This window comes from Lemur catta, chromosome 16 (genome assembly GCF_020740605.2).
Source record: "Lemur catta isolate mLemCat1 chromosome 16, mLemCat1.pri, whole genome shotgun sequence".
NCBI classification, from domain to species: Eukaryota; Metazoa; Chordata; class Mammalia; order Primates; family Lemuridae; genus Lemur; species Lemur catta.
The window spans coordinates 8,583,301-8,610,140 of record NC_059143.1 but is presented as its reverse complement, the minus strand read 5'-3'; the positions used below and the strand labels follow the sequence as shown (position 1 = coordinate 8,610,140).

Below are 26,840 nucleotides of genomic sequence, written 5' to 3'. Positions count from 1 at the left end.
GCAGGTTGTAGAGGCAGTTGTGTTTCGACATGAAGTAACAGGAGGAGAGGCGGAAGGCAATGGGCTAGTGGGAACTTCTTAGAGCCTTCCCACCCCGATCTAGGATATCCAGGGGTCAAAGCCCAGTGGGGAGTAAGTAGAAGAATACAAAAATAGCCGGATCAATCTGGGGGAATCTAGACCAGAGAGACTTGTTCCTGGCCTTCCAGGAGGCGTAGCTCTGGAAAATGCAAGTGTCTTCCTCCTACGACAAGAGTTGGCCACAGTGCAGTAGAAATGGTGGCAAAATGCAGTGAGGTAGAGAGAGGACCCAAGCGTCCACCAACCCCAATTCCGCATGGCCCACATGTGGCATTGCAGATACTCCCAAGTTCTGCCCATGACAACCAGGATGGCAAGCCTGATCCACGAGGGACATCAGCCAAACTCTCCAGGAGCCGTCCCCAAGCAGCTGAGACCCCAGACCACTTCCTGCAAGAGGCTGTCCCTGGAGACGGGTGGGGGGGGGTGGGGAATGAGCTCTGAGAAGGAAAGGGCCATCTGCTCCCTGCCTGCGCCCTGGTGGCCGCAAAGGGGCGAGGAGGGAGAATGAGACCTGGGAGAGACCCTGAAGGAGGTGGTGTTCAAGCAGAATGGACTAAAGTAATGGAAACTGTTGGGTTCATGTTGTTCCCAGCGTGAGAGGGACATGAAAGGCTGAGAAGAAACAGCAGAGTAGTTACAGAAAAAGATTATATATTTTGCATAAAAAAATTAGAGTGTGGCACCTCCATTCCAAAGAGTAACACTCCACAATAAAAAGGAATGGACTGCTGGTACACACAACCCCTGGAGGAATCTCTCAGAAACTAGGCTGAGTGTCAAAAGCCAATCTCGAGAGGCTGCCTGCTGCTCGAATGCATGTACAGGACACGGGTGCAACAACAGTGAGAGGGAGACCAGATGAGTGGGTGCCAGGGGTTAGGGATGCAGGGGGTGCGTGTGGCCAGGAAGGGGTGCCTGGGGGGCCTGTGGTGATGGTCACACATTTGTATCACGACTGCATGTGATAAAATTGTGTAAAGCTACACACACAAGTGTGTAGTTATGCACGTGCGTCTGTATAAATGGTGCAACTGAACAAGCTACGGGATTGTGAGATGCTCATGGCGTGGATTTGATGCTGCCCCCCAGCTATGCACTGTGTTACTGTGGACCTTGGGGGAAGGGTGCACGGGGCCCGCCTCGTACCCCATGTAACTTCATTGTAACTTCCTAGGAATCTATAATTGTTTCCAAACAAAAAGTTAAAAAAGTATTAGAAGAGAAAGGACATCAGGTTGGCAGCTTACTCTCAGATAGTTCAGGGAAAAAAAATTCATGTGTTGTAGTTGCAATTTTGCTGTAAGTTTAATTTCAAATACATAAAAGAAGCTATTTTTCAAAAGCTTTTTAGGTTTATCTGTTTTTTAAATATTAATGGAAGCTTTCTTGACTCCATTAAGGTGGGTGATTGGAAATTTGCATCTGAGTATTTCTCCTGTTTCTCAACTGCTCTGTCTCTGACACTGGGGGAGGGGCCCAGCGACAGGAAGCACCTACCTTGCCATTTACAATCTCTAGCCCAATGGCGTCCACTTTGGCACTGCTGATGCCCAGGAGGATGCCGTTCTCTGAGGAGGTACGAAACTCAAGTGTGATGTTTACATCTGACCGGACTTTGTAGCCTTCTTTGACTGAAAGACACAAGGACAGCCTGAGTCAGGGCTGGGCCCTCCAGGGCCCAGGCTCAGAAAGGCGCGGGCTGGGCTGGCTGGGGTGCAGGGGGCCTGGCTCTAGCTCTTCCCCCAGATCCAGTGCCAACTCCACAAGCAAGTCACTCTGGCCCTCTGAGCCTCAGCTCCCACATCTGTAGGATGAAGTGGTGCTTTTAAAGAAGACGCAGGTGATCGGCCGGGGTCAGGCAGAGCAGAGGCAGTACGTCCTTCATCTGCAGCCTGGAGGTGCTTGGCCCCTGCCCTGTAGACGTGGCCAACCCGCGGTAGTCCTTCCCGTGTGCTGCTAGGATTTGATTTCTGTCATCCCTTTATCACCATCCAAGAACAGTCGACTTTATTTTCCTAGTATCTAGGTACCGGGCAAATGGTCATTTACAGAATGTATCAGAGGCCACACTGGGTTTTTTAAAAATGGGGAATGAACCAAGCCTAGGGCTAAAGGAAAATAGGAGAAGGTGGTGTTACCAGAGCCTGGCAGCTGGGAGGGGGTGTCCAAGAGGAGCCGAGGCCCCAGCAAGGCCTGGCCAGCAGGGCTGCAGCCTGAGCCCGGGGCAGGCGACAGGAAGCCCAGAGTGCCAGGAGAGACAGTCCCCTCTCTCCCCGACCCCACCCAAGCGTCTGTCGGAGCCTCCCTGGCACTGGCTGGTCAAGACATTCTATGCTGCTGATTTTTAATTCAAAAGCTTTTATTCACTTGGACAGCAACATGCCTTCCATAAATTTGAGGAAAGCACAGATGAAACCAGCACCCTGTGTTTGGTCCCTGTCAGGAGTCACTCCACTCCCGGCGGGAGAGAGATTTCAGAAGGCCATCTGGACAGCACAGACAGCTTTTACTTTAAAAGTCAAGAAATTAGGAATAAATGAAACATTGAACTAAAAGTTGCTATCCTGCAGCCTTGTCCAGGGGGTGCTGCCTTATCACATACCCCTTGGATCCACACTGTCCTAGAGCACAGGCTGAGCCCAGGGATTCCCTCGTGACTGTCGACGATACACACCCAGAGCTGCATATCCACTTCCGTCAAAGAAAGTTCCTTCCTGGGCCACCGCATAGCACCTGCTCACTGCAAAGGCAGACTCCGGGCTGTCCTTGTCCAGCTGTTTGCCGTTCACTATCACGTCCCCAATGCAGGCAGGGATGCTGTGGGTGATCTGCACCAAATGGCATGTGACAGTAGATGATGGTGATTACAAAGAGAAAGGCTGGGACACATTTTTCCTCTATGTCATCAAATTTGTCTCAGCACAATGCATTAAAATGTTACCTTTTGGTTTTTAAAATTTAATTTCTACAATACTTCCAATGAACATCTGACTTAGAGCCACCATTTGAGTATCTTAGATAACAATGCACTGAAAGTGTTTTCTATTATTTTAATGAAATATCATGCAAGACAAGAATGCTGAGTTTACTAACGCTGGACTTTTCTGAATCGTGCTGGGGCCGAGTGGCTGCAGGAAGGGAAATGCTCACTGACTAACAGGCAGGAAAGGCTGTGTGCTCTAGGGGAAGCCCCAGCACACGATCTGTGGGCATGCTCCTGAAGGTCTGCATTTTGCCGCCGAGCCCCAGGCTCAAGCAAGATAATCGAAACCTAAAGATGGGAAGAACTGCGCTCTTCTACAAAATAAACACAACCGAAACAAAGGTAAAACGAGCCCCAGAGAGAAAACACCGCTTACATTTCCAATGTTCCTGGCCCGGTACTCAGAGGGAAGGCCGCCCAGGTACAGCCTCCCTTCCACATCCAGCGTGGTTCCGTCTCCCACCGCGGTCACCACGGGGGATTCTTGGCCATCAACCGTCATGAAGCCTTTTCTTTTAAAATACTCTGTCTTGACCTACAGCAAGAGGAGAACATCCATAATTTTTAAGGAATCTCAGAAAACTTTGACAGATGTGTGTTTGCAACATCTGTTTACGACAGCTGTAATAACCTGAAGGAAATCCTAAAGGGTGGCTCAGATTTTCCCCCTGCTGGTGACACGTGCCTGGGCCTGGAGCAGACAGGAGCAAGCTGCAGGCAGAACCCACTGCAGGGCAGAAGGTATCTCAGAGTCCGGTTGTAAGACGCAAGTGCCACTATGTAAGGCTCGGTCCTTGCATGCCACGGGTGGGCTTTACTTGCTCCTTGCCAAGTCCAGACATTTCTGGTGTCTTTTGTTCATTCAGCCAACGTTTGCTGAGTGTCTATTCCGGGGATATTTCAGAAGCAGAAAAGATCCCTGCCTTCGAGGAGCGTGCGTTCTCTGGGGGTCACCAGACTCAGGCAAGCTAGAGATCACAGGGCATCATGTCCCTCCCGAGACCTACCGTGTGCCACCTGCCATCGCTGAGCAGCGCCGGGTGCGAGACCTTGGTCCGGCCCTTGCCGAGGTCGAACATGAAGTGGAGGCGGCCACCGTGCAGCTGGAGCGCGGCGTAGTCCGCCTGGTTCTGGTGGGCCGTGTAGTAGACCAGGCCGCTGGAGGCCAGCGTGCGCAGGCTCAGCTGCAGCGACAGCCTGGAGGGAAAGGCGAGCTCAGCGCCACGGGAAGCTCTCGCTTCTCGTTTTCAAAACAACCTCAAACGGAGAACCCGGCCGCTGTTTCAGCATTTACATGGAACATCTCAGGAGACAGCATCATTCATTCCTTCATTTATTTAATCATCTATTCATTTAATCATTGGTTAGCGTGTCCCTGTCTGCCCGGAACTTTTCTAGGATGGGGGTAAAGCAATGACCCAAGAGGAAGATCCCTTCTCTTAGGAAACCAATGCCAGAGATGCATCAGAGTTATGGGAGGGTCCCATAGAGGCTCCATGAAGTAGCTGGGGAGGCAACTCTGAAAAGGTGCTATTTCAGCTGAGATCCGAATGACAGAAAGTGGCGAGCCCCTCCAAAGCTGAGCAGGAAAAGCCTTCATTTTTTTTTAGGGCAATACAGAGTATGTTAAAATAACCTGCTTATGTTGACGGCCAGGAATCCCCACCTGTGGCCACGCGGGGCTGGAACCCCACAGGGTGGAGGGAGGCTGCATCAGTCGGGCCTCCCTCAGGGGGACCAGGGTCCCAGGAGCACACAGGGACCGGGCCGGGGACGGGGGGGCTTCACCCTGGTAGAGGAGGGGCTTTGGTGTATTTGGATTTTACCTTAAGCACAGTTGGAAGTCACAGGAGGGTTTTAAAAGGGGGAGTGGGTGTGACTTGATTTACAACTTTAAAAGCTCCTCTCTGGTGTGAGGAACAAGTCAGGCGAAGTGGTCCACCCACTCGACAGTCCCTAGGCAGGAGGTGGCTTAGATCAGATGGTGGTGGGGACATGGATGAGATGAACTGATTCAGGGAATGTTCTAGAGGAAGAAGCAAGAGGATTTGCTGATGGACTGGATTTAGAGAGTGCGGGGGGGAAAAAAAAACAATAAAATATAATCTCTAGGTCTGGGCCTTGGGCAAGCAGGGAGGGAATGGAGCCGCAGGTCGGGGGAGGCAGGAATTGCCTCTTGGTGGGCTGAGGCTGAGGGGCCTTTGCCCATCCCCCCCGGTGTCTGGTTCTAAGCAGAGGCCAGGGCTGGGCAGGTGAGTGGCGTTGTATCTACAAGGTATTTTAAAGCCACTAAAACTTAGAAGGCCACCGCAGCAGGACACGTGAAGGGGCCCTGGCACTCTCTGCTGGGAGAGGAGCCAGCAAAGGAGACTGAGGGAGAGTGGGTAGAGAGCGCGGGGGCCGGGGGACGCAGGAGAGCCCGGGCTGTGCCGGGGGAAGTCAGGGGCTGCCGAGAGCCCAGAGTCGGCACCGTGGGCTGTGGCTGCATGAGTGATTCAGCAGGGCAGCTGGGGTGAGTGGGAGGCTGACTGGGTGGTTAGAGAAGGTAGTGACCCTGAGGAAAAGGCAGACAGCCACTTAAGGCCACCCTCCAGAGGTCTGGCAGTGGAACAGAGCAGGGCCACTGTGCACGTGTGTGGAGGCGGATTGCAGCGTCTCCTGGGGCATTTCTGTTTGGGAAGGTAGGAACCCTAGACAGGGAGCAGAGCTCAGCGGTTACAGCAGCGCCCCGCATCCGCGGTTCTGCTTCCAGGTTTTACTTTTACAGCTTTCAGTTATCCAGTCAACCGAGGTCTGAAAATATTGAATGGGAAGTTCCAGAAATAAGTTTTAGATTGCATGCCATTCTGAGTAGTGTGATGAAATCTTTCCTCATCCTGCTGTGTCCTGTCTGGGACATGAATCATCCCTGTGTCCAGTGGATCCGTATGTCTACACCACCTGCCCAACAGTCACTGGGTAGTTTTGCCTCGGTTCTCAGATTGACAGTAGGGGCTTGCGGTGCTTATGTTCAAATCACCCTTATTTTACTTAATAATTGCCCCAAAGCACAACAGGAGTGATGCTGGCATATTGTTATAATTGTTCTATTTTATTATTAGTTACTATTATTAGTCTTTTCATAATTTATAAATTAAACTGTATCGTACGTATGCATGTATAGGGGGAAAAGTGCATATAGGGTTCACTACTATCAGTTTCAGGCATCCACTGGGGGTCTTGGGTGTGTCCCCCAGGGATACGGGGAGACTACCCTGTGGGCACAGACTCTGGAGCCACAAGGCCTGGGCTTGAATCCCAGCCCTACCATTTACTGGCCATGTGACTTTGGGCAGGTAACTTAACCTACTTATACCTCAATTTTTTTATCTGTAAAATGAAGATGATAATAATACCTTCCTCAAAGGACAACTATGAGGAGTAAATTTGGTTATCTGAATAAAATATTGAGCGAATCTCTGGCACAAGGGTTTGCTGCTCTTACAGTGACTAATGATGACAGGCTACGGGGCTGTCTGTGACGGTGAGAGTCATGCATTAAGGAGGGAGGAGTGGTGCTGATGTCATAGGGAGGACAGGGGTGATGCGGCCCAGAGGGCAAGCGATGGGGGCCTTTGCTGGGAATGAGGACCCTCCATCCTGCAGCAGAGGAGATAGAGGGCTGGGAGCAGAGGCAGCGGCTGCTCTTTTTGGTAGTGGACAGACGGAGGAGTTCTGTCCTCTCAGTGAGACAAGTCACTAGCTGAGGTGTGAAGAGAGGTCATGGGGGTGCACAGAGCTTTGAGGTAAGAGAAGCTATGTGAGTAAGGAGCTATAGAAAATAAAAGCCATGAACACACTGGAGAAATGCATTGCCTCTCCATGGGGTTTGCAGGTTCTGTCGGAGATTGGTGGCCATGGTGTTAAAGTCAAACCATTTAGGAGGGAGACGTGCATCTCCCGAGCTTTGGTCTCCAGCTTGGGTTCTGGCACAGAGAAGGCAAAATGCTGGGTTTCACCTGGGCTTGCAGCATGGGAGAGCCGAGAGGGGAAGGGGAGTTTGCAGCCGCACACCTGTGATACTGGCCTGGACCCCATCTGGGGGCGGGGGAATTGCAGCCTAGGGCCTCCACGCAGCGGCAGCACTGCCAGACTGGGAAGGGGCAGAGACGAGGAGGAAGAGGTCAGCTAGTAGGATGCTTTTAAAGTAGAGACCAGGGAGTGGGATGGACCCTTGTGAAGAAGTCACAGGTGTGCCCATGGGAGAGGCTGGCTGAAGAGGAAGCAGGAAGAGACCACAGATAGGAGCCGGAGGACTGAAAGGTTAGGTGCTAGATGGCTGCTAAAGTCACGGAGGGCAGTGGCAGGAGCTGCAGAATGACAGCGAGCCCGGTGCGGAGTGTGCAGCGGGCTACAGGCAGGCGCTGAGGAGAGCTGCAGGCCTGGGGGACAGAGAAGCAACGTGGAGTCTGGGAGCCTTGGACTGCGGGCCTGGAGATGGGTGGGGAGAGCTGAATTCCCAGCAGGAGAGTCCTCAGGGACAGGCAGGTATGGCGGCCAGAGGGATGTGCGGCAGCAAGGACCTGGGGGGCCACAATGCAAGAGTCTGAGTAGAAAACAGCATCTGATCAACGAATGCTTAAAGTCTGGGGTTGGAAGCCCGGATGACACTCGATCTGGGGTTCATGGGATTCCAGAAGGAAGACTGATGTGACAGATGCCCACACCCTTCCCTACACACACACACACACACACACACACACACACACACACACACACAGAGGTGGCAACAGCCGTAAGGAGAAAGGCAGAAGCTCCAGCATCCCTGCTTAAGCACGATTAAAGCATGTGATCTGCACCAACACTGTGTTCCTATCTCTGTGCCTTCTCACGCTGCCAGCTGGTTGCACGTAGAGCCCCCACCATCAAATACAAAGCTGCTTTTGGAAAGGACCCTGTTGCTGAAGATACCCCAGCTTCAGCTTGACTCATCCAGCAACGAGATGCACCCCGACAGGACTTCAGAACAACACCTACTTCCTTCTGACAGCCGACTGGTTGAAAGGCAACACGAAGTGGCTGCTCTGTGTGAGGCCAAACTGGTGACCGCCAGGCACATACTCCGGAGCCGGGTCCACCGCACACTGCTCCTGAAAGATGCACAGGGACACTCAGCCGCCCGCAGCCAGAGCCCCACGAACACACATCTCAGGAGCAGCCATCTCAGAACAGCAACAAGCACGGATGCGTATCTGCACTCATTTCATCTTTGGCTTAAATGAGGTACCCGCAGGCCTTTATCTCTCTGAGAAGGCAATTAGAGCTTCTATCTCTCACCTTAATCCCTCTCAAGTTCACTTAAATTCAGAGGCACTGGAGTCCCTCCCACGAATTTTCAACAGGCCTAAGGGGCAAAGGCCTTGCTGTCTCCCCGCGGCCCCTGCTGTGACCCGAGGCTCTGGGAACAGTCCTCAGGACGCAGTGGCCAAGGATCAGCTGCAGTGCAGGCCCCGGGAAACTGGACAAGCCCACAGGTGACAGGTCTTGCAGGGACTCAGAGTTTGACATGTCTAAGTCCACATTGACAGGAGCAAGGTGCAGACAAGAGGAGCCAGGAGGGAAGGGCCCCTAGACCCTGTGGCAGAAGGTGGGGAGCCCAGGGAAGGTGCCACGGTATCTGCAGGCTGCCCTGACAGTGCCCAAGCCAGATGCCACCACAAAAACCGCTGTGAACTCAAAGACTGGCCCTGCTTAGAAGGTACTGCTTTTGGACGATCGTGCCATCCTCTAGACGATTAGAGAGCACGCTTTCGGCCAAGGAAACAGAGAAATCAGAAGGGGCAGAAAATGAAAAATAACAATGACTGCCACTAAAAACGTTTGCCCCAAACTGGCTTTTCCTAAGCAAATTAAGTCTTTTAAAAAATTTTTAAGCAACGGTGATACCTCTGCTGAAAAGCTTGCTGGGTGTCAGTCCAGCGAGGGTGCCTGAGCGCTGGGTCCTGCGATCCGCAAACGCCCGGCCGTGCCACCTACCAGTTTGCCTGGAGAGCCCTTCTCCACCTGTCCCTGCTCTGGTTTCTCACAGCCCCAGTCCCAGCTGCCCGGCACCGTTGTGAGGAGGCCCCACTTTCACTCCCTCTGGCCCCTTCTCTCCTTTTTGGACTGGACCCGACCGACAGCGCCAGAGAAAGCCACGCTTACAGGTAACGCGCGGGGCTGCGGCGGGAGCTCCCCGTCCTCTCCGAGAAGAGCCAGCTTAGGCCTTTCTGACAGCAAGCAGGTGTCCAAGTCCACTTGTTCGTAGCCAACTGCACTGGTGAAATCCAGAAGTCTAGACACAAACAAGAGAGCGTTTTCCAAATTAAGGTTTCACACACCAACACATGAACCTGTGTCATGCAGTGACTGTACAATGAAAATCCATAAACCATGAATATGCTTCTCTTAGAGTAACCGAAGTGACACCCTTCACCGTGACTGACATACTATCTAGAATATTTTCTTGTATGACGCTTCTGCTTGAGGTGGCACCCCAGGCCCTTCCGAGCACCCCTCGGGGGTGGGCTCCACGGCCCACCCTCCTGCAGCCTTGCCTGTCTGCTTCGGGGACACGTTTGCTCTCCCGCTTCCACCTCCCTGCACGGCGGCCTCAACCGAACACTAATTTCCTGTTCACAGGCTTCCCCTGGCCAGGAGGTCGTGGGCTACCCTTGTCACACGTCCTGTGCCTGCACGGGTCCCTTTGGCACTTTGCTGGGACGTGGCTGGGAACCGCACACAAATGCTGCTGCCCTGCCGGGCCCACAGCCTCACGGCTCCCGTCCAGGAGCATGAATGAACGGACAGGCAACTGGGTGACTACATATATTATAAGTCTGTACAAATAACTAAACCAAGGCTCTGATATCATAATTGTGTTGAAATCCAATGCTGCGTTTTATTCTTACACACTTCAGGGATGCCTAAGAGGTAATTTCATAGAGAAAGACACTGGATTGTGACAGATCCAAGTCCTTGCTTGAGTCACGAGGCAAGTCAGTGGCCCACCCAGGAGGGACCCTCAATCTCTAGACGCTCAGCTCACATCTGGTTTCTCCCAGGCAGACGCTGGTCCCACAGGGCAGAGCACAGCTTGGGTCCCCTCAGCACGCTGACCCCAGGCAGAGGGTGAGCGAGGAGGAATGAATCGCCAGTGGGCACATGTTAATCCTTCTCCTCCTCATGAGCCCACACAGGGAACAGAGGCCTCCAGTTCTTAATCACACAGTAATTGTTTTCCGGGGAACCATTAATAATCTAAAGCTGCTAGTAGCCCAATTATAAAAGGCTCCTTCAGAGCAATGAACTCAAGACATCAAGGAATTTGCATCGGCTGGGCACAGTGGCTCACGCCTGTAATCCTAGCACTCTGGGAGGCCGAGGCGGGTGGATCATTTGAGCTTGGGAGTTCGAGACCAGCCTGAGCAAGAGTAAGACCCTGTCTCTACTAAAAAAATAGAAAGAAATTAGCTGGACAACAAAAAATATATAGAAAAAATTAGCCGGGCATGGTGGTGCATGCCTGTAGCCCCAGCTACTCGGGAGGCTGAGGCAGGAGGATTGCCTGAGCCCAGGAGTTTGAGGTTGCAGTGAGCTAGGCTGATGCCATGGCACCGTAGCCTGGGCAACAGAGTGAGACTGTCTCAAAAAAAAAAAAGAAAGAAAGAAATTTGCATCACAACATCTCTGTTCTTCTAAATGCACCTCACGTCAAAACTATGTTCAACCCCAGCTATTTATGGACAATCATGTGGAGCTAATGTTCAGTGATTGTTTTAAAAGTATGATTACCACATCTGTCAATCATTCTAGCCCAATAAAGTCCATTTGGGGGGACTTCCATGATAGATCAGTGGGGTTCTTCAGGAACTTGTAAGAGTTTAGGCAATCTCAAACAGCACAATTAGATGCAGATTAGTGCTAGCGCTCACCACTGACGTTCAGGAAGTGCAAAAACATACAGAGAGCACAGTGACACTTACTCCAGGTTGAAGATCAAGTTTCTGATACAGCCGTGGAACGATCTTCTCATTTTCAGCATTGACGACCCCTCGCCCTCTGGAACTCCCCCGACGTACAGGTTGGACACGTTTATTGTCCTGCTCTCTGCTAATGGACCCAACTTCATTTCTACAGGATTGGTCTCATCCAACTGGACAGTGATAATTCTAAAAGATCAAAGGAGAGTATAAACGAAAAGCATTAAATATAATAGAATAACTCAATTTTAATGCATAATTCCAGCAAGTTCTTACTGAATAATAAAAGTTCCCTGAATATAAATTTTAATATGACATTGTGTGTGATCAAAAAAGGTGAATCTTGAAAATTAAAGCTTACAATTGAAAATTCTTCAGAAATGAATGGAAGGTTATTAAATATCATTGAATTTGATTACTTTGGGGAGAGTAAGTTTTCTTTTACCTCTTTACCTATAATGAAAATGCTTTTAAAACATTTGATCTAGAGTTCTGGAGGGAAATATACAGCAATGTTGGTATAATACTATCTACTATTGATATAATACTATTAACACCATTAATCTAATACTCTGCAACAGAATTAATCCAATTTAAAGACAATTTATATTGGGCTCCAGAAAAGGGCAGGGTTAAGGTTGTTCAATTATAAAAATAGCACAAACATCTTATGACAAAACAGATGAAATTGATTCCCTAGGAGGTATTCTAGCAAGATACAGCCTCTAGAATTACTTGGAACGCTAATGATCTCAGTCATTGAACTGCACAGGGTACCATGACAGGGTTGGTGAGGGCTCCACACCCTCATTACACAGTGCCTTGCCCTGCAGACAGTACCTCTGCTTCCTAACCACGGAGATGGAATGCGGCTGGCCGTCGCTGTAGGTGCCCATGGGAGCATGCAGGAGGGCTTTCCGCAGGCTTGTCCCGTCCCCAAGATTGACGTGCACCTCGATGTGGCCTTCAATCAGCAGAATGGAAAAGAAGGGCTGGGGTGGGGGTTGCATAGAGAATTTCCCAGAAAAAACACATTATTACAGGATTTAAAAAATTTCCATCTTAAAAAGATAATGTGGGAATGTTAACATCAGCAAGCAATTCCTTAAGACTCTCACCATCTAACACAACTATTTTAAATTACTTTCTAGTTTCTTCATGATTCACATTCTGCATCATGCTATTATCACTACATGCACCAAAGGTTTCCATTTCTACATTGCCTTCACACTTCTTATTTGTTGCGACATTATGTACCAATAAGTAGATATATTAAAATTTGTCTTTTTATCAATGAAATTTTAAGTAGTTTCTGTTTATTACTATCAATATGAATATTTAATTTTTGTTGCCTGTGAAGTTGTTTCTAACATTTCTAAAAATGGAATTAAAGGGTTGAAGGGTTTGAAAATGTTTAAAGCTCTTAAAATCATTTGCCACATTGGAAAGAGGTATGACGATTTATAATGCCCGCAGCAGAATGGGAATGTGGGTGCTGCACACACGATACCCTTGCTGGTATTGGGTGATGTCATTCTGTTAGGTAGATAGTGAGGGATACCGGGTCTCCTAGGGACGAAAGTGGGTACTGTTGCCCCCCATCTTGGTCCTGCCCAACCCTGATTCTCCACACCCAGGGAAGGAGGGAATGCCCTATGAATCTGACCATAGCCAAGCTCTCTCTTTGCCCTTCCTTTTGCCTGCCCTGCTGTGACAATGGGTCCGGTCGTCATCCATGGCAGGCATATGTACCATGCTCTGTAAACCCATATCTTGCTCTTGCCCTATAATCCTATCATTCTCTCCTCAATAAACTTCATTTCCATGCTTGCCTAACTTTGGCATGTCTGCTCATTGTTCAGCCATGAGTGCACCAAGAACTGACAGTCTCAGACTAACACCTAACAATTCCTTTTTTGCGGCTTCAGTAAACAAGCTTTGATTTGCAAGAAACCCTATTTAGTGGAGAAAAACAGTTTGGCAGTTCTTCAGAAGAACTGAAAACAGGAACTCAAAGAAATACTTATACACATATGGTCGTGACAGCATTACTTATAACAGCCAAAATACAGAAATACCCTACGTACATCAATGAAGTAACTGATAAACAAGCTGTACCTACAGTGGAATATCATTCGGCCATAAAAATGAATGAAGAAGTGATACACGCTACAATGTGGATGAACCTCAAAAACATGCCACATGAAAGGCACAAGAGATCACATCTTGTATGATTCTATTTATATGAAACAGCCAGAATAGGTAAATCCCTCCTTAGAGACAGAAAGCAGATGGTGGTTGCCAGGGGTGGGGGTGGGGAGTGACTATTTCATTGGCACAGGCTTCTATTCTGGCACTAGATAGAGGTGGTGGCCTCCCAACACTTGAACACACTAAATGCTACTAAATTGTTCACTTTAAAATGGTTAATTTTATGTTACATAAATTTCAGTTTAACTACAAAGATTAAAAAAAAAAAAAAAGACCAGTGGAGTCTGAAACCCATCTCAGTCATTGTTAGTCCTTCACCAAGTGGCTCATGACATGCTTGGGATCTATAGACGGGTGTCACATAACAGCTGTGTGACCTCGGGCAGGTTAACCAGGCTCTCTGATCCCATTTCTTCCTCGGCACAATGTAGGAAGCAGCATCTGCCTTGTAGCGGTGGTTGTGATAATCACCCAGCAATGTCCGTGAAGTGTCTCCCACAGTGAAGAAGGGTGCTCTGTAAACCGTAGTTACACGGCTCTACCTCATGGGACAACACATTAGCATTGAGTGAAGTCTCTCCAGATTATGTGACATACACAACTTTGAGCAGAGGCTACAGTAAATGTCACCTATGCTCTTGATGTATAAATACGGCCACATAAATATGGAAACCGTCCTTTCCCTCTTCTCCTACTGCTGTTCGCTGTGCTAGGCACAGGCTACCGTTTCTCTCGCTGCTCTTTCAACCCCATAACAGAGAAAATCCTGCTTCATGGAGCTGTAGACTAAAGACACAAACAAAAGTTAAGGACTGCTATTTTAGCCTTAGAGTGAAGAGTAACAATTGCTTCTTGGCCTTTTGGCTAAGATCAAGTGTAGAATGAGGAGTGATGACTGGAACATGTGGAAGAAAACTCAGTACATGCTATATGAATGAGTTTTTTTGTTTTTTAAAAAAGGGGTAGATAGTAAATATCTTTTTTCTCAGTCACTAGACAAGAAAGATGGATTATGCAACACAAGAATCCCTGATTCATAAGGGAAAGACATTCAGCAATAATAACCTTTACTTATTAAAAATGCATATTCATAAACAATTGGGAACACACTCAATATTTATTAGTCAGTGATTTTCCATTCAGCGTTTCCCAAAGTCATTTCCGGAGCTCGCTGCTTGGCTACTCACCGCGTGGGGCTGCCCACGACCTTGCTTCTCCGCATCCTTGCCGAGGGCAGCCAGGATGATGCCACTGCTGTTCTGGGTGGCAAATGTGGCCAGCAATTCCGATTCTGGGGACAAAGACTTGGGTGGCAATTCCACGTAGCCACCTCTCAAGAGGCTGACGCTTCGGATGGGCTGGCCGAGGAGGGGACAAAAACGGACCGTGAGTTCCCGGCTGCAGGCGGAGTCCCCAACAGCGGGGGACACCATGGCTTTCCCCCATTATCTCTTTTCTATCCACCCCACTGGTTTAGATTTTGTTACATTACTATGTTGAAAAATCAATGGATATTTATAGAAACTCATTTCAATATCAACAAAAATGTCTCCTACCTCCAGCGTACAGCCTTTTCTCACTCCGTAGGAGTTTCTGAGTAGATCAAAGGTCGATCTGGATATCTCCAGGTTCTTGATACAGCCCACGTAGCTTTTGCTGGTGATACCTTTCCTGCGGGGAAGGACGTGAGAACAACCACAGCACAATCTGGATTTTATAATTCCATTTTTGAAAGAAGGAATAAAAACGGACCTACACTTATGGAAAACCTGTTTCCATGTGTCACCCTCCAGAAACATCTGGGCCTCCCTCTAAGAACGATATTGATGGTGAGAACTTCAGGTCAAACAAACACTCTCCTGAGGACTAGAGGAAGCCATCTGACCTAGTGAGTGTGGCTACATCGACAGCCACCTACATATAAAACTGTTTACTATTTTAAGGGAGAATCACAGTTATGACAATTTAAATACAGTCATTAAAACAATAGTCCAGTTATAAGGAAGGCAGTGCCTTGTCATGAGGAAATTATGTCCCAAGATTATAATCCAGTCTCCATGTAGAGTGGAACATTTGCCTCCCATGGGGACGAGTGTAGGCAGTGCTAGGATCCAATGGCCAGAGAAGTCACTGGCTGTTGTTCATATTGCATATTCATGAACTCTGCCTTAAAGGAAATAATTGCATCCGGTGAAGTCTGGGATTATCCCAAACCCTATTTCTTAGGCTCCGTGTCAATACCACATTTTTCTTGCCAGGTGTTTCCACATCCCTGGCTGAGGTCAGGCTGTAACGTGGTCAGGCTCTCATTTCCAAATACAGAGATTACTGACCATCTCCAAACTGTACCCTTATGCATCAGCTAGTCACAGGAGAACCCTGCAGTAGCTTGGTTTCCTGTCACAATCATGCTCATTGTTTTGGTCCATGTTGACTAATCAGCTGTGGACTATGAAGCAACTGCATGATTTGGGACCAATTTCAACCTTTCTGGATGTCAGTTTCTTCCAATGTAAATGAGGAGGCAGCCGTGATGGTACCCAAGTCCCTTCTACCATGAAAATCTGTGATTTGGGCTTCTGTCCTTTGCTCCAGTGTCTACACTGTGTGCCATTTGGACAAAGTACAGATGCGCTATGACACAGCCTGTCCCACCATGCTGGGACAAGGGAGCAATACCTGGGATGGGATTCAGAGACAGCCTTCCAGTCCTGGCTCTGTCTCAGCAGGGAGGTAAGACTTAGCAAGTGACCAGCTCCCCTGAGGTTTCATTTTTGTTTTCGTTTGTTTGTTTGTTTGTTTGTTTGTTTGAGACAGAGTCTCCCTCTGTCACCCTGGCTAGAATGCAGTGGCATCATCATAGCTCATTGCAACCTCAAACTCCTGGGTTCAAGTGATCCTCCTGCCTCAGCCTCCCAAGTAGCTGGAACTACAGGTGTGTAACACCATGACTGGCTAGTTTTCCTATTTTTAGTAGAGATGAGGTCTCACTCTTGCTCAGGCTGGTCTCAAATTCGTGAGCTCAAGCGATCCTCCCACCTCGGCCTCCCAGAGTGCTAGAATTACAGGTGTGAGTCACCACATCCAGCCTTCCCCTGAGGTTTAAATGTATTCATGTCTAAGACCAGGAGGCTGGGACTGGTTGCAACTATGCACCTTGGCACTTTCAGAGATTCCTGGCAAAGAGAAGGGAGAGAGTGGGGAAGTGGATCCCAGTGGCTGCTCACCTGTAGCCACCACATGGCTGCACCTCTGTGCCATGTGTTACCCTTCTGTAAAGAACCTGGGCTGAAGACAGGGCACTGCTACAAATATACATTTGAAAACCACTGGGCTGGGTGACCCAGTTTGAACATTTGATGACCCTATGCCATGGAAGCTGTCTTGCCCTCACAGCTGGACTTACATGAATGACAAAAAAGTTTATGTAAATCATTAAAGTCACAAAGCTAAACTTGAATCAGTGTTACAAAATGATTCCTTTGTCTCTCTCCTCTGCCATCTTTCATCAGGCTCCTGAGGCTGGTCTTTCAACTTTCACACACGTTATTCACTCTAACCACACAAAGGGGGAATCCGGATACGTCTTAAGAAAGCATGACTGTTTTTCCCCATGAAGAGATTCTACTTTTCTACACTGGGCACAGTGGCTCACGGCGGTAATCCCAGTATTTTGGGAGGCTGAAATGGGGAGGATCACTTGGGCCCAGGAGTTCAAGACCAGTCTGGACAACAGTGAGACTCTGTCTCTACAGAAAAAAAAACAAAAAAACAAAAAAAAACTAGCTGGCCTCGTGGCACGCACCTGTCATTCCAGCTACTTGGGAGGCTGAGGCGGGAGGATCGCTTGGGCCCAGGAGTTTGAGGTTGCTGTGAGCTATGATGATGCCACTGCATCTAGCCCAGGCAACAGAGTGAGACCTTGTCTTAAAAAAAAAAAAGAGAGAGAGAGATTCTACTACTCTAAAATGTCCAGACAAAGTGGGGTGGAGTATGGCAACAAGTGGGGGTCTCCAAACATTGCACAGTAACAATTTTTAGATGTTCTAAAGGCAATAAATATAAAATTATTGATGTTTCTGCAGAAGGTTTGCTTTACTTCCCAATTAATATGGCATAGAGTACTCTGAATAAAAGCAGATGTTATGGGTTGAACTGTGTCCCCTCAAAAGATGTTGTAGTTTTGACCCCTAACCCTCCACCTGTGAATGTGACCTTATTTGGAAAAAGTGTCTTTGCAAAGGTAATCAAGTTAAGATGAGGCCCTTAGGGTAGATCCTATTCCAATATGACCGGGGTCCTTATCAAAAGGGAATATTTGGACACACAGTGACACCAGCACAGATGTGAAGCCACAGGGAGAACATCATCCACAAGCTGAGGAGCACCTGCAGCTACCAGGAGCTAGTAGCATGGAACCCCGTCTCACCCACAGCCCTGGAAAGGAAGCAACCCTGACAACACCTCAACTTCTGACTTGCAGCCTCTAGAACTACGAGAGAATAAATTTCTGCTGTTTAAGCCACCCAGTTTGTGGTATTTTGTTATGGCAGCCCTAGAAAACTGATATAATTGGAAATTAGGGACATGGAAATGCTGCAGTTTAATATCATACCTTACAACTCTTGACCTAGGTAATCCACCCACATAAATCGGGTCCTTATCCAGACGATTGAGGTCGGAAGACACTCCCGGAGTCTCGCCCTGCTTGGTTTCTTTATAACTGGTGTTATGTGCGTCAATAACTGCTAGGAGGCCTAAAAGGAGGTTGAAAGGAAGAGGTAAGAAAATGGAAATCACTTACTATATTAAAGTAAAATGCACACTTCTGCCAACAAAGTTCATTTACAAAGACATGTTCTTTTAAATTCTGCAAATTTGACCAGCTAATGTTCTTGGCTATTAAAGGACAAGTGAAAATCCTCTCTACAAAAGTCAATAAATCCAGAAGACACATCAATACATGATAGCAGGATGTGTGTGTGCAAGAAAACAGAGTGGATTTGATTCTTGATTTCAATTCAGCAGTTCGTGTCAAGCAATGCACTTGGAGACCACAGACATATAGAAATATACTATTCCTCTAGCAAAACGTGAATTTTTTTGTTTAATATTCTAAGGACAATGACTTTCCATTAGAGTATCATTCATTAATCCCTAGGAAAATAAAGTAGAATAAAGATTGCTGCCTTTAGAAGATTTCTAATCCTATGAGGGTAACCAGCAGCAGGTGAGTCCCCCTGCACACCTACCTTGTTTCCGGTTTCGCTGGAAGGCGATTTTGTACCAGGTTCCGTTATTGTAACGTCTGTCTGTAATCAGAGCAAGGGCCCCCGAACCCAGGTCAACCATAACTTTCACTCTGCCATGGACCAGCTCAATGGATAAAAAGTCTTTCTGTGAAGAAGAGAACACAGTTCCCATGGCTACATCTTTACCCCAAGTTTTCCTTTCCCTTCAAGTCAGAGAAGGCGGAAACCTCCTAAAATCAAACTCAGAAAACTGGATCTGGCCCCATAGCCAGAGGTCTATGCTACGAAACTAAAAATGTCCAGGAAGGCTTTCTAGAATACTACACAAATAAAAATGAAGCTATTCATTGTTATCAAAATCTACAATTCAGTAAGAGAAAAGTGGAATCTCTTTGTATGTTTCTCATACAGACTGAAAAATGGGCCACTCTTAAAAAATAAAACTAGAAGACTGAGAGATAGAAATCATCAGCCCATGAGAGGAAAATGGGAACATAAAATTCCTGTAGATGGAGTTCAAATAAGGTCACTGTGGTTGCAGTGAACACAGAACAAAATATATGATTAGAGCTCAAAATTTAATAACAAATGTTTAACTGATGTCTATAATGACTGGAAGGAAGGCTAGTTTCTATGGTGCTCTTCTATAATTCCCAAAGGTTCTACAATAAATTTGTATTAATATATTGTACATAATAAATAAATGATGTAAAGTGGGGAAACTGTATGACATACATATCTATATATTAGTATTAATATATGTTCATAAAAATTACATGGCATACATACGTTAATTAGAAAATCCTCATTAAGCAAAAATAACCTCATAGCAATCAAAATGTGTGCATACAGTAGGCTCAGTGCCCCATAAAGACCCTTACTGTGCCGTTTGAAGCCAGGTAGAGTAGAAGCCCATTTGGCGAAAAGGTGCTGAAGAGCATTATTATCTGAGTCACAGTGGCCCGAAGTGTCTTCTCCACGACAGAGTAGCCACTCCCGTCGAAGTGGAAGGAGGCGTCTTCATTCTGGGAGCTGCAAAGCAGAAGAGATGAAAAGCAATCCGTTTTCAAGAGGGCAAAAATAACAAACAACACATTTACAGATTTCTCCCTCACAACATTCGTGGTAGAGCTATTATAATATCTCCATAATCTGATAACAAGTAAATCATAATATTTAAAACTATGCTTGCCATGAGACTAAGCCCAGCTGCTTTGTAAGGAAAAGAAAGTTAATGTAGGCAGTGTTCATTCCATTAACAAGTGATTTTTTTCACAGGAGGATAACTGCTTAAATACTTCTTCTACTTACCAACTAGATTTGTTTGTTCGTTCTAACTTCCTTTCATGTAACTGTCCTTTCTTAATTCCAGTGCCTCCAGAATAATTTTTATATTGGCATTTATCACCCTCTGCTGGTTTTAACCACTACATCAGGTAAACTAGAGTTACATGAAAGACAAATATGTGCCCGTGTGCCAGAGGATCATTACAACAAAAAAGTCACTGATATCCTCAAAAATCTGCAGGACGAGTTTAAAGACCTGTACCACATTTTGCAATGGATGTAGGCTTACACCAGAGTTACACGGTACGGCCAGGACAATTTTCAGAAAAATGTGTTCCCTGGTCTTCTCTCCCACAAACGGGGAAAAGGCTGACCTGACTCACTATTCATTCACAGAGTAATTCATCTGAACACATCAAAATTATGTTTCAAAACTACTATTTTTAAGAGTAAAACATGGAAGTGGGTAAGACAAGAATGATTATTGTTTTCCTTTTCTGGAAAAAGAAACTAAACCTTTTCGGGGAAGAGACTTATCACCCAAAGTCACGGAGAGACCTGGCCAGGAGCCTGAGAGACTCAGATGTCCAAACCCAGTGGTCTTTTCAGTCCCAAGCCTGTGACAGCCAAGCTTCTGGCCATGACTGTTTTTTTTAAGCAAGCTAGGGGAGGGGCAGGTAGCAAACGGAAAGCTGAAACTACAGAATCCCAAGCTACAAAAGTCTGTGAGCAGGCAGCCCTGATAGCGACAAAATGAAACCTCACCACGAATTTCTGAATGTAACTCGAATTGGCTGGGCGCAGTGGCTCACGCCTGTGATCTTAGCACTCGGGGAGGCCAAAGCGGGCAGATTGTTTGAGCTCAGGAGTTCGAGACCAGCCTGAGCAAGAAGGAGACCCTGTCTCTACAGTCCCAGCTACTCGGGAGGCTGAGGCAGGAGGATTGCTTGAGCCCAGGGGTTTGAGGTTGCTGTGAACTGGGCTGATGCCACGGCACTCTAGCCCGGGCAACAGAGTGAGACTCTGTCTCAAAAAAAAAAAAAAAAAATGTAACTCGAGTTGCTTTTAACTGATCTTGTGGAGCTTGCTGTTAATTACAGATAGCTATCTGAACAGAGCAGACCATTAGATGACAGAAATTATATCAGATGTTACATTGCTCTCATGGCAAGAGATAATTTATTGTCCTAATTATTACAATGCTAGAAGAAAGAAGGTCTATGTACTTAATGGGTTGTAGTTATTTCATTTTAAAACAATAGGGCAGGTGTTGAGCTTGGTGAAATTAAGTAATTGAATGCTTTCTATTATATCAACATATGCAAAAAGATGTTAGTTGCTCTCCATTTCCAAATGTATTTTATTTCTAGAATGATAGAATTTGGTTAGGAATAGGAAAGTACTTATCTATAAAAATTGACTGTATACACACACACACACACACACACACACACACAAATCTCATTCTCAGAGGCATTTTCAAAATAACACTGTACAGTGATTTTCCTAAGATTTAATCGTTGCTGTTTCAGACAGAAGGTTGTTTGAGAAAACGTCTGAAGCTTTTAGAGTTTATGATCCATGATCAAAGCAAACAGTACACACACAAAGCATAGGAGACCCAGCAAAGGGAATACTTCTTTTTACAGGGTTAAAAATGATACCTGTGCTTCTATCAGTAAACAATCTGTTTCATATCCTTTGCAATGAGAGGACCAATATCACAAACTCTATCCACCCTGGATGGATAGAGTTCTTCTGGCAGTCCTCAGATGTTAACAGAATGACACGCCACACATTAAATTGTGGGGACATCTCACCTTCCGAAGCAGCCGTGACATTTGCCCTCCCTTTCAAGGTAGTTCCACAGGCCAATCGATTTTCCATTTAAGAAGGCCTCTCCCATGCAGCCTTTAAAATGAGTGACCTTCACAGCAGGAGATTTCTAACGTAAGGGAACAAACAGACATAACCCACATACAGTTGGCAAAGTGAAAAAAATTCTCTAAGCGCACAAAACTCCTTCCCAGGAGCTCAAATCTAACAGATCCAAATTTTGAAAGAACAACATTCAGAAAAATGGCCAGTTTGTAATCACTGGATTTCCTTCCAGCTATGAAGTGGAATTCTAGAATGAGTGAGTACTAGACAGGATCTTAAAGATTATCGCCATGACTAGGGTGACCGGAGAAAAGCCTCCTTTGCATGTGAGGAAACAGAGACCCAGGCAATGAGAACATTAAATCAGGTCCAAGGAACTCAACTGTGTTTAATACAGGTGAGAGGATAACATATAATAAAATAAATACGATGGGCTCTTTTGCTAAACACTAATTAGTGTTAATCAACCACTAGAGTTAAAGGAACTTTACAGAAATTAATATGGAATATTGAATTTCCTGTTTTATCACTGGAAAAGAAACACAAAGAGCAAAATGAGCCATTGGCTTCTCCATGTACGCTACTGATCAAGCATTTACCCTGCACCTAGCCCTGCTCTGCAGGTTGAGCTGCCATGAAGCAAAACAACAGAAGCAGAAAAATCTCCATCTGCCTGGGATCTATTCAGCAATTCAAACATACTGATTTTATAGATAGGTAAAGTCAGCCAGTCCTGTTCAGAGGAACTTTCAGAATGTTACCTTGATTTGCCCTCCAAGTCCTCCAACGAACATGAGTGTTGAATTGTTTATATCCAGAACATTGGCTGTTCCAGGGGATTTACTTGTTTTTGTCAGTGGCTTTTGATTTGAGCTCATTTCCTTTACGCTCAATGAACCAATATTTCCAAATCTAAGGGTCACAAAGAATTGTAAAAGGAACTTCCATAATTTCATGTCAGTGCACATATTTCCCTTGTGTTCCATCCACAGCCGCCATCTGCTCTCCCCGGGGCCCTGCAACAGCGCCCCCTACTGGTCTCCCTGCTTCCAGGCTTATCCACCACACCCCCAATGACTCCCCCAAATCCTGCAGAGTGGTTCTTCTGAAACAAGACATCTCATCATGTTACCTCACTGCTTAAAACAGCTCATGTGAGTTGAACTGTATTTGAAGATTGTTTACTCCCTTCAATATCACCACACTTTGTAAATAATGAAGAAAAAAAATCCCAACAACACCCCATACTATTACAGGAAAGTGAAAAGGAAAGTATACTTAAAGATGCTGAAAAGTGGTTACCTCTGGTGAGAGACTTTAAAAGGAAGAATTTTGCTACATGTCTGAATTTTAAGAAAATGCATCCCCCACTTGTCTCCTATCTTCTGCCCTCTTCTACTTGCATACTACTGCCAGCCACACAGAATTGCTACCGTGCTACATTTGACTCCTCTTTACTGGGGAATAAACATTTCACAAGGTCAGCTTCCTTACATTTGGACTTTCTAAAGGTAATATAAACTTTTAGACGTCTTAGACATTCTAAAGGTAACCTAAATTTTTCATTTTTTTCTTCTTTTGATTATTGCTTTTGGTAACAAAGTTTATTTTTTCTGTAATAAGAAAAAAAGCAAACCTTTATTTCTTTTCTAAAAATATTTTTAATTAATTTTTTATTATGTATTGACAAATTATAGTTGTATATATTTGTGGGGTACAAAATGATGTTATGATATTTGAACACAGATGGAATGATTAACCATCAACAGGTGAATAGATAAAGAAAATGTGGTTTATATACAAAATGGAATACCATTCAGCCTGAAAAAAAAGAAATTCTGCCATTTGCAACAAGCCCTTATTTCTATAGTTGATCTAAACCAAGTGTTCTTTAATTTTAATCTGACTTTCCAGAAGTTTCAAAGCCTACTATATGATGTTACAAGCATGGAATTACTCATAAAAAAAGGTTTTAAAAAGAGAGAGGAGTTTCTCTCGTACCTGGTTACGTGGATACTGTGCCATCTGTTGTCATCGATGGGGAAGTCTGGAAACTCCAACCGCGCTGACCCGGAGCCCAGGTCCCAGAGGAAGGCCACCCTCCCTCGCCGCATCTCCACTGCAAGGAAATCAGACTGGGGTGTGGGGCATGAGTGGGATGAGTTTACACACTGGACTGTCTGCACAACCACCACAACACTTTAAAGATCAAGTTCTTATAGTGTTTATTCTTAAAAAAAAAAAAGCAAAAACCATAAAACTATTTTTTTTTGTGTTAAATGCTCCCCTCCTTGGAGCTGGGCACTGGGGACAATTAGTGGCTCTGTGCCTGGGCCTGGCATGGCCCAGCTCAAGGCCTCCCATAGGGTTCACCACTGGGGGTCACCCACAGTCTGCAGAGAGCATGGGGAAGGCATCGTGCTTGTGTGTCTGCCCAGTCTCGGAACGCAAGAAACAGCTATGAAATACGCAGCAAGATAGGAGCCGCGAAATCCTACATCACGGACCTGCATGTGCTTCGTATCTTATCTCCTAAGAACACACTTCAGACACTACACGTGCTTGTTAACGCTTTCTGCCCCACACACCCAAGGTTCTGGCCCATCCCACTGGCACAGCCTGGGTATCCATGGTCTTCCATGGGGAACTCGCCTTCTGGGAACTGCTGGGATCTTGTTGGCAGGAAGAACCTGGCAACGGTGATACTCAGTCACCTCAAGGGTCACGGGGGCCTCACACAAAGTCCTATCCCCACGGCTTGCAGTTAAGATGGCAGCGGCGAGCACTGTTCAGAAATGTCACTTTCCTTCTCACAGGCATTCAGATTTGTAGTTTGTTTATTTTTAATCCTAATGCTACCATTTTGGCAAATGTTAGTCCCTGTAGGAGAATTAGGGATTTCACTAAGGCCCTATTTTTTTTAACCAAATAAGTATCAATTCAGAAAATCTATAAGTTCATAGAAGACTCATTGTTGCTTTCACAGGTCCACAACTTACGCTGGTGCTGCTACCCAGGTAGAAAAGAAGGTTGTCGGGTTCCCGTGTCTTAACGTTTAGTGTTAAAGTGTTATAGTTAGTAGAAGAAATCTGAGGCTGGTAGGCCCGGATGCAATCTCTGTCTGCAGACACGGCAACTTTAATCTGCGGAAGGAAAAGGAAAGTGTCCCAATTATTTAGTGACACAGCAGCAGCTCAAGGTGCTATTCCGTGATGACTTTCCACAGTGATACAGGCTTCTTCTCTTGGTAACACGCAATGCTTTGTGTTCCATGCAGTGAGAAATGAGATGGTGACGAGAGCGATTTTATTTGGTAAGTGTTTACGTATGGGAAAATCAGTCTTAGTTTTCAGCAGGGCATTTTATATAGGAGACTGTCTTGCTCACGAGATTTAATTCTTTAAAGACAAGGATCTTATCAATCTTGGAATCTTTCCACCTGAACAAAGAGGATATATTTGATGATCATCTGACAAATAAATGAAGAGGTAATATATTTATTCACTCAGCAAGTATCTATAGAACAATTATTGCACTTGCTACATATTTCTTTGATGAGTAATTATTTGCGTATATATCTCACGTTAACCTTAAAGCCTCTCAGTTTGTATTAGCCACAGACTCAGAGCCGTGCCTTGCGCTGCCATTTATTTAGCCGCTGTAACTGAAGCAGAGGGAAGCCAGGGCTCGTGGAAACCTCCGTTCCCTTTCCAACAGTGAGGACACTTGGCGGGGGGTAGGGGGGTAGGGAACAGAGCCCCGAAACACCTCTCCTTTAGAGCACAGGCAGCGCCGGGTGCCACGGTAAAACCTTTCCTTGAGTTTGAACTTCTTCAGATGCCCAGTGTTTTATGCATCCAGTGACCTGGATTTGTGCAGCATTTGGGTGTAGACAGACTGTTTTCTCAGACTCCTTGAGGACAAGGAGCACATTGCACAAACATTCTGAAAAGTACTTGGATCCTTAAAACTAAGTCCGTAAAGTGAAGAAACAACACCATAGCAGCTGATGAAACTTAGAGGGGTGGTAACTCTGAGACTTAATGGGTGCTGCACCATCTAGGCTAACAGTATAAATCTAGGCTAGGATGATAAATCTCCATAAAGACATGGAGATCTCTGTGCTAACAACATTTTGAAACATGTTGAATAAAAGCAGAACTCAAAGAAAATGAGGCTAATTATTGGCTTTAAATATACCGAGACAAGGCTATGAGGAACCTGGGATTGCTGGGGTCTGGTTCTGTCAAAGTCCTAGGAGGCCCAGTGTGACTGAGAGCCACGTCTACAGGAATTCTGAGACCCGGCACGGCCGCAAGCTGGGGCTAGGGGAGCACTGGGTGATACCGCGAGCCGCAGGACCCCAACTCACGGAAGCTGCTTGTTTCCGGGCCTGGCTGATCAGCAGTTTAATTTCCGACAGGTTTCTGCTCAGGTTCTCTTCTAACACCTTCAAAGGCTTCAATCGATCAAATAAAAGGTTGGCTTGCGTTTCCACATCTTTCACTTTTCTTCCAGCTAACAGAGCTAACAAATACAGGAGGCGAAGAGCAGAAAGAAAGTTGGAGAGGGGGAAAAACAAGATAATTAACTGTTCATTACTAATGCACTGGATAAAACAGAATATCCTAATAATCAAGTCTGTGAAATTTTGGTAAATACATAAAAAATGCACTGCACTGATAGCATGCATTAGCCAAGGCCCTTCTCTTTCTTTATACTTGCTAATCCAGACCTTGGCACATTTTTCTTTTTCAGAAATGTCATGAGCAAGGCACACTGCGTGTTTGGCAAGCTCCAGATCTGCGTGACGCAGACTCGCAAGACTGCACGGAAGGACACTGACGTACTGGTCACAGTGGAGTCGCGCAGGAGCTCGTTTGTCTCCCGCAACGTGGCGTTGACCCTGGCCAGGCCGGTCGACGTGTTCAGCAGCTTCTGGCTCAGTCCCACGACGGCCCTCAGCGTGCTCGCTGCACTCTGATTTGCAGACGCGGCCAGCTCCTTAGTTCTGGCTCCTTTGTCTCCCACACCTAAAATAAATGTATATGCAAGCATGCACTCTGCAGATTACACACAGAGAAAAAATAAAGCTGTAACAAATGTAATTTTACACAAACATGTTACAGTACTTTTACTGAC

General features: G+C 46.3%; 1 protein-coding gene across 1 annotated transcript in view; it reads right to left on the bottom strand.

Moving 5' to 3' along the window:
• The window catches only part of LAMA1 (laminin subunit alpha 1), a 117,859-nt gene that overhangs the window by 2,732 nt on the left and 88,287 nt on the right, over positions 1–26,840 (bottom strand). The window contains exons 44-62 of the mRNA XM_045527610.1: positions 26,549–26,731; positions 26,071–26,225; positions 24,698–24,841; positions 23,700–23,833; positions 22,460–22,610; positions 21,638–21,762; positions 19,412–19,562; positions 18,531–18,675; positions 17,894–18,035; positions 14,835–14,949; positions 14,466–14,636; positions 11,908–12,059; positions 11,071–11,256; positions 9,251–9,380; positions 8,084–8,196; positions 4,075–4,264; positions 3,444–3,602; positions 2,759–2,912; positions 1,582–1,715 (exon numbers count right to left, since the gene is read on the bottom strand). Coding sequence (XP_045383566.1) covers positions 1,582–1,715; positions 2,759–2,912; positions 3,444–3,602; positions 4,075–4,264; positions 8,084–8,196; positions 9,251–9,380; positions 11,071–11,256; positions 11,908–12,059; positions 14,466–14,636; positions 14,835–14,949; positions 17,894–18,035; positions 18,531–18,675; positions 19,412–19,562; positions 21,638–21,762; positions 22,460–22,610; positions 23,700–23,833; positions 24,698–24,841; positions 26,071–26,225; positions 26,549–26,731 — 2,834 coding nt within the window. The remainder of the gene's footprint in view (positions 1–1,581; positions 1,716–2,758; positions 2,913–3,443; positions 3,603–4,074; positions 4,265–8,083; positions 8,197–9,250; positions 9,381–11,070; positions 11,257–11,907; positions 12,060–14,465; positions 14,637–14,834; positions 14,950–17,893; positions 18,036–18,530; positions 18,676–19,411; positions 19,563–21,637; positions 21,763–22,459; positions 22,611–23,699; positions 23,834–24,697; positions 24,842–26,070; positions 26,226–26,548; positions 26,732–26,840) is intronic.